This window comes from Arachis hypogaea, chromosome 9 (assembly GCF_003086295.3).
Source record: "Arachis hypogaea cultivar Tifrunner chromosome 9, arahy.Tifrunner.gnm2.J5K5, whole genome shotgun sequence".
NCBI lineage: Eukaryota > Viridiplantae > Streptophyta > Magnoliopsida > Fabales > Fabaceae > Arachis > Arachis hypogaea.
In genome coordinates this window covers 20,142,495-20,150,901 of record NC_092044.1, presented here as the reverse complement: position 1 = coordinate 20,150,901, position 8,407 = coordinate 20,142,495, and the positions used below count along the sequence as shown (strand labels likewise).

At 33.3% G+C, this 8,407-nt stretch overlaps 1 protein-coding gene across 1 annotated transcript; it reads right to left on the bottom strand.

Moving 5' to 3' along the window:
• Positions 1-1,864: 1,864 nt before the first annotated feature.
• Positions 1,865-8,008, bottom strand: LOC112710638 (uncharacterized). The gene is made up of 9 exons (XM_025762948.3): positions 7,650-8,008; positions 7,431-7,565; positions 6,137-6,253; positions 5,670-5,798; positions 4,803-4,979; positions 4,335-4,475; positions 3,007-3,192; positions 2,761-2,832; positions 1,865-2,104 (listed from the first exon to the last, which is right to left on the bottom strand). The coding sequence occupies exons 1-9, from the start codon at positions 7,743-7,745 to the stop codon at positions 1,946-1,948; spliced, it is 1,212 nt and encodes a 403-aa protein (XP_025618733.1). The 5' UTR covers positions 7,746-8,008; the 3' UTR covers positions 1,865-1,945.
• Positions 8,009-8,407: the final 399 nt, after the last annotated feature.

Genomic DNA, 8,407 nt, shown 5'->3' with positions numbered 1-8,407 from the left:
TATTTTTTATATATTATTTTTACTTTTAATATAAAAATATATTTTATCAATTTTTATATATTATTTTTATTTTAGTAAGTAAATATTAATTTTATTATAAAATTAATTAACAATATTTATTTAAATATTTAAATTAAAATGATAGAATAATATATAAAATTTATTTAAGTTTGATGTCTATTTTAGTAATTTTTTATCTAAAAGTAATTTTGAATAGTGTAATCCAAATAATATTTACTTTACTATAATTCATTTTGATATAAAAATTACCAAACATAAATTATTTTAACACAAATTTACTTTTCATCAAAATTAAATTTGCAAAAAATTTTACACAAACTTCTGTTTACAAACTAAATTCCAAACACACACTTAAAGGGTCAATACTAGTTTGCCGAAGGCTTAAATATTCAGCATGTGCTATAATGAGGTGGAATTACTCGATGGAGGAAATGGTTGGTGCTCCACGCGTAGACAGAAAGTTGACTTCTTGTAGTTTGTGTCATAGTTATTAGAATCGAACTGATAATTCGATCATATAATCGGGTCACTAGGTCACTAGATTACTGGTTTAATTAGTGAGTCACTTATTCACCCCATTAATCTGATCATAACTAAAAAAAATTATATAAATAAAATTAAGAGAAAGTATAAGAAACCAATGGCCTAAGCGTACAATGTGTATAATGGAGGTTTAGAAAGTATTAGAGATATGACCATTAGTGTTACATTGTCTTATTAGGTTACACTTTTGAGATAAGTGGGTTCATGACATGGTATTAGAGTTATAAATTCAAAAGGTCAAATGTTCGATTCTTGGTGAACTCCAAAATCAATTTAAATTTTTTGGAGTAATTTTATGGCATGAGATGTTTATTATCCCTGGTATCCGGATGATTATTCTGAATAGTATGGGTGATGTTCATTTTATTCATAGACCAAAGATTTAGCCCATTGTACACATTGTACGCTTAGGCCATTGACTCCCTAACATCACCCTAAAATTAAAATATAAGTCTTTACAAACATTAATAATTGCACTAATTGTAGCTGCACTAATTAGACTAATCTGTTAATGGTGATTAGGTGGTTGGGTTGGACTTTTTTGTTGCAATGGGTTCTTTTGACCATAAAAGTGGATTTTAGGTTTATTGAGCTCATTTTATGAAGATTTCACTTGTGGGATTTTTGTAGATCCTATAAAAAAAGAAGGTTGAGAACCAAAAAAATAAAATTTGAGACGTGTAATGTATTTAATGTTTGAAATGTGCATGGTAGATTTTGATATGCCATTAAGTGTTAAAAAAACAAACAAGAGACAAATAACTGATGGTAAGGTATAGACTACCTTGTCATCAGAGCCCATCTTTATACCAAAAAAGCACAACCCCAACAACAGGACCAACCTAATTGTAACCAAAATTAAAAATTACTATATACTAATTGTGCCATTCTGCAACATAATTACACCTTCTCCATCCGACAACTTACTGCAACCCCTGCTTCATCCAGCAGCAACACCTCCACGCATTGGATTTTCCGAATAGCTAACTCATTTCAGCACTTGCTTAAAAAATCAAACTTCAGCACCATGGCACAGAACAGTCTTCATTGGGCCACAAACGTTCACAATGCATCAAATCAAGTATTTCTAACTTCCTTGAAGGTTGGTGCAATGGTGACTCTTGAAAGAGACTGTATGTAAGAACATTTATGCAAATATGTATCTTTTAACACTAGACATTGACAATATAACATTTTTAGCTAACTCAGTCATGACATAACGTTTTGATTGTTCGTGTGTATGTTAAAATTCATTTGAAAAAAAACTTATAAAATTATTTTTTTTGCAGAGCATGATAAATAAATTTAAAATAAGACCAACATAACATAAATTTTTAGACTTGGATCGTGATTTACATAGTACAAAAAAAAAAAAAAAGGGCTAAGAGATAGCTCTTTCTCTTGCAATGGAGTGACCATTGAGATGCATAGAAGCACACCCAATGTTAGGAATTTTGTTTCGTCTAAGCGAGAAGGGATTGATCCCTGCCTTGTGAGAAGCAACAACTCCAATGGCCTCCCAATAATTTGAGACCTGCAGCTGAAGGAAGAAACAACAATTTCATTAACCAACACAGTTTCATTTCATTGCACAAGGTATAAGCATCGCCTCTAAAAGGAAAAGACAATTTGGTTTGAGAAAACATTTTTTGTTTCCATTTTTATTCTTCCCTGTTTTTTGAATTTTGAAAAAGGGGGGGGGGGGGGGGGATAAAAGCAGTGAGAATAATAAAACAGTGCTTTTATTTTCATTTTTCCTTCATAAATCTTATAAATAAGACACTAAAAATAAAAAATAAAGACGAAAAATAAAAATACAAACCAAACACATCTTCATGACCTGACCACAATATTTATCACTTTAAAGAATTCTTTTTGGTTTAATATTCGTAATCCTCACAATTTAATGTAATGTTCATTGAGCATTATTGTTAAGTAGTAAGTACAATAATAAAGGTATTGTATTATTGATTTTGGATTTCTAATTAGCATGCAAATAACCAAAGTAACTGATATTATGAACATGAGGTAGTATTATATTATTTACTAGTTTGTCCATATATATCATTTGTCTAGCATTTCCACCATTTTTTTTAACTCAAAAAGATTGCAAATATTTCAGCAAATTCATTTCTTGAGAATATTAATTCAAGTGGATAAAGTATTAGATGCTCAAAACAAAAGAAAAAACTGTACCGTTTCAAAACCAAGTTTATCTGCAGTATCATTGAGAACAGTATCATTTTCTTCCACTGTAATCATCAGAGGCTGCAAGAAAAAATATACCGTCATGTCGAAACAACATTGTGACAGAAATTGCTGGTTAGACAACTTTGAGCAAAAGAAAGATAAAAAAGTTATCAGGCAATAATCGTTGTTTCTTGTAAATAAAATTCATTGCTTTTTTCCGAAAACCAAATGCTTATATGTTTGAAATTATACCTTATTTTTTTCACTTCTTGCAAAAGCAAGAGTTCCATCACCTCCACAAGCATCTCTGGGAAGGATCACAGAATCGACATCGCTCACAGATATGAAATTCCTCTCCGTAGATTCAGAGGAGTTAACCAAGTATTGAGGAGCATTACTTAAGCCAGCAAGTACACATGGCAAGAAGGTGTAGCCAATCTATTAGACATGGACAAGTTATCTACCCAACCAAAATGCAAAGAAACGAGAAATAATTTTTACTGCAATAACACATTAATAAACCAAGTTCGCACCAACTATATAAATAAAATTTTGCAATTGTATCCACTCAACAATTTCCATAGTCAATTCATACAGGTTGTATCTAAATAATTTCAATTATAAGAGCAAACACTTAAAATGCTCCTCTCAATTTTGCTCCAAACAAATTAGACCTTAACAAAAGGAAATGAAATTTTCAATACTAAACTAAAAATCATATTCTCCTAACCAGGTAAGGGAAATAGTTTAGTGAACACAACATATAGATGTCAACAACATAAGACGTGTTTGGATCTAATTTAGATGCTAATGGTCTATGCAACTAACTTAAGACACTAATACTTAATTAGTTAATTACAACAATATCTATTTGCTAAGGTATGCAAAAATCAGCATGAATCAATGAAACGGGTGGAAATATATTGATCATAAATTGCTAGAAAATTTTTCCAAATTGTACAAACCTGCAAACATGGCATCAATGAACACAGTGGCTAACTGAGATGTTTCTAAGATCCTACCTTCTGAAACACTGTAGCCTTTTCATCACAATCCAGAATGTGCACATGAATGATATGGTGGATATTTCAATAAAGAAGAATACAGGTGTAAATACAAAAGTCAATATGCTAGTCTCATCCTTTTGAATTCCCATGCAGGAAATAGGTTACATGCTGCAGTAGAATAACAGCTAACTTTAGTGGAAAGTCCCTAGATCACCATATTCATAGGATATATTGATTTTGACAAAATATGCATACATATTTTTATGGAAGTTGTTATCATGACACAATATCCACGGAATGCATAAGAAAAAAGAAAATATGGCATTTAGACCAAACCAGTTTTTACCAGGATCACTTTTATTTTTTTTTTATTTTTTTGTTTACTTCTTCTACCTGATGCTTATTAAATTAATATTGAAAAAGAAAATGAAGCTACGTTAAGCAAAATTCAAATTTGATAAACTCCACTTGGACCAGCAAAGGTAGATGGTTGCATACTTGCAATCAGTTACCAAATTCTAATGTCATTGAACCACCAAAAATAAAGTTGTTTGCTATCCAGAGTTTACCAACCTCCTCTGCTGCTGATTTTGGACTAAGAGACAAACTCATCGTAAGTGGAGACATAGCAGGAGCATGAGCACAGGGAATTTTGAACTCCTTTACCACTAGATGGCTTATAACTGCCTCAACTCCTGCCAAAAGATCTACTCCCTGAGAAGTTCAGGTGGAGGAAGCAAATGTAAGTAAGCAAGGAATGAATGGGATAAGAATCGTTCCTGGAACACTTAACATACTCCAGCAGCGAAGGTATTAAAGAAAAAATTTCAGATCATCTAAAGACGATTGAAAATCTTTTAGCATAAAAATCAATCAAATGCAAATAGCAAAGAACCGATGACAATGATAAAAATGGAGAACTTAGAACAATGGCCCTAGAAAGTTAAAGAGTGAGATATCCTATGATTTTCTTTTAATCAAATTATATTCTTCGATATCTAGTGAAATGTTATTTCATTTCAGTAATCATTAGCACCGTACCATTCCCAGCCGATAGTCATCTACATCATCAGTATCATCATCTGGAAAACGCCCAACAACAGCAATGGCATTCACTTTTGACCTATTCACTAAATTCCATACAGCTCTAATCAAAGAATCAGGGTGCCTAATCCTCCCTGTTGATTTTCCAGTTTCTGGATCAATCCACTTCTCCACCTGTATAATTTACCGAATCAAGTACTAGAATCTCATAGGAAGACAACTATAAAGCTGACTTTGGTTATGCATTTTAAATTGTTGCAAGATCATAATCTTAGATGCTATAGACATGCATGAAGAATTCTTTTAATCCAACTTCAAAACAACAAATTCCATGAGGTGAGAACAAAATAAATACAACTATAAGAATATTATCTTGAAAATAGAGAGTATTAGAGAGATAAACAGCAGAGAAGACATTTATTTGAAAAATATATTACCATGACCTACCATTGTTAGGTCCAACTATAATATTTTTTTTTTCTTTAGAATTTTCTAGTGCACAATATGACTTTTATGAAATGTTTACACTTAACAACTTAACTTCAATTTGCAATTTTCATAACATACTTTATCAATATGTAGGATAAAAGAAGAAAATTTCACCAATTATAATGCAACACAAGTGATTATGGCAAAGGCAAATTTGACAAATGGAGTATATGTGTGGGACATCATGAGCTTTATATAACTTCAGTGACATCAAATTTCTAATTATCAAATGAATCATTGCAATTCTATTAAAGAATCGAATCATGAGTTCTGCAGTCAGTTACTGTAGACAAAGGTCTGTCTGTTGCACAGAGAAAATTGTCTGAAAAAGCATGGTGGTTTACATTTTATAGGAAAATGTATGAAATTGAATACCTCAAGGGGAGTGTCAGTGACAATATATTCTATGATGGGTAATCCAAGTGATGCCCTAGCAGCATCAGCTACTTGTAAATGGCGAAGTCGAAGGTCCTCCTCTATTCCAGCATCGAGAACTATTCCCACCTATTTAACACCCAAAATAAATAAACAAAGGAAAAAAAATAGGCTGATGATGAGAGAACCATTAAAGTTTGCAACATTACATGAGATACACTCATCATGATAGCCATGAGGATGTATTAATTGAGAGGAGTGGTAGGAGAGTTAAAGGTGCAAATTTGGGCCGTATATCCATGCACAGATGGGCAGGGTACTAGAAGATCACAAGACCACTTAAGAAAGTCACATAACTTTATCTTCTGATCTTGACCATTCGTGCAACGTGCGAGGGTCCAAATTTCATGCTTTCACTCTCCTATAAGACCACTCCTTTCGCTAGATACTTCTCATTAGAGCCATACTCTATTTTGGTGAACAGGTTGTAAAGCCCACAACCCTTCTGCAAAGCGGTCAAGCGCATAACCTTCAACGTATAATGTATTTGGCATGGGCCAGTATAGCATTGCTGCATTAAGAACCTGCAGAATTTAAAAAATCAAACAACCAAGAAAATCAACTGCCCATTTCTTCATGATAATCATTTATCATATAACTGAACAGCATAGTAACATGCAACCATCCGATTTTGTGATATTCATGCTTAAATTACATAAAAACAATATAGGATTTATATCATCCATGCCGGCTCAATATGTTAACACAAACAAGCAATATCAGTACTTCACTGTTTTGCCTTTTTAATGATAAGATCTTTCTTAGAAAAATGTATTGAAAATTCTTAACGATATATGATAGATTGAGTTAAGTAGCGAAAGGTATAATAGATATACATGTATTTCTTTGTAGATCCCAGAACAATGTGGTGATCTACAAAGGTACAAATATGGCAGGAAGTTCAAGATTCCTGCCAGCCTCGCCTCCCTGTAATTCTACTACTAACTACACACCTTTACCTCCAAGTCTCCTTGTATTTCACTCTAGCACCTTCTCTTCTTTTATCTAAAGACCATTTTGTTGTTCATATATCAGAATTTACAAAAAACTTGTAATGAGATCAGCTTTAAAATAAATAATTAATAAATAGCAAATGATCACATATTGAAGAAAAACTAGAAACAACAACCTTTTATAGAACTTAAAAATACCATTAATTAATCAATTCATACTTCATAGTATATATTAATGATCAGTTATTTATGCGCCAATCAGAGATATGAAGGATGTGTGCAAAAGGATTATGAACTATTATACTAACTAAAAAACAAAATTTAAAAGAAAAACAAGTGCATTTGAATGCCAAGAGACCATGTACAGCCAGAGATTGAAGAAAGAATGGCCAAAAGTCCTACTAACGTGCCTACTAAGTTTCCTCACCCAAATGTCTCTAATCCGCAGCTCGAAATATTTGTCCTAGAGCAATGCTACATGACCAACAAAATTTATCACATTTTGGCCAACATTCTATACCCTAAGTACTAAATTATAAACCCTAAACAATAGACCCTAAATTCTAATAATATAAAAATAAAGTGTTGGCTAAAAGTGCTAGGTAACAATGATAAAATGCGTTGTCCCTAACATTTCTCAATGTCTTAGAGACCGAATCCAAATACAGCCTCAGAGTTAAAAAGGAGCAGCGATGAGTGATAAGAAAGTAGCAGCAGCATTAATACATATACATACATACATACATACATTTGGATGAGTGATAAGACAATCAACGACGGTGGAGAGAGCACGAGCAACGGGCAAAGCATCTCCAGCGTAACCACCAATAGCAGCTCCAATCCCTGTAGGCACTATCATCACGCTCGTGTACTGCCTTTTAAACTGCACACACACACACACAAGGTCACACCTAAGGAAAACAATTTTGTTTATCCCTGAAATTTGTTTGATGGAGTGACAACTAACCTTGAAGGAATGGGAGCAGCAGGAAATGGTTGGTTTGGAGCGTTGAGTGAGGAAGCGGCGAAAGAAAGGAGTCGGAGACATGAGAGCTGCGGCCATTGATGTGCCTGTTAATCCACCTTTGAAATATAACGAATATAAGAATAAGGTGACGTATGTGGTGGCCAGACCAAAACAATGGCTAAGGTGGCCAAGGAACACGTGGCACTTTTGAAGAGAGTAGACCAGAGGAGTTGATTGGGTCAAACACGGCGAGAGATTGCTAACAGAGAAACACGGCGAGGAGAGATCAAACGACCGCGACTCCGACAAGAGGAACGCGAGTCCGCGATGGAGTGTTAGTGTTGCAAGTGTGAGGAGTGTTGAAGTTAGTCCCACATCAAAAAAAGCATGAAAGAGTGAGAAGTTTATAAGGTGAGAGACCCATTAACTTGACACCTTAAGGTTTTGAGTTGGATGTGGTGTTTTCTCATCTTATCTTCTCATCTGAACAATGTGGGTTTGAAATCTGATAGGTTTGAAATGGATTTGAATCCTCTAAAGTTTGAATTTCATTTTAGAAAGTAAAGTGTGATCTTCTACCCTTGAATAATTTCTCTTTTATATTTATTCTTGGTTCCACCTATAAAATCAATGGTGAGAGATCATACTTTACTCTCTAAAGTGAAATTCAAACTTTAGAGGATCCAAATCCATTTGAAATTGGTTTCAAACTTCCTTTGCTAGCAAAGGAATACCAAACAAAAGGATGAAAATTATGG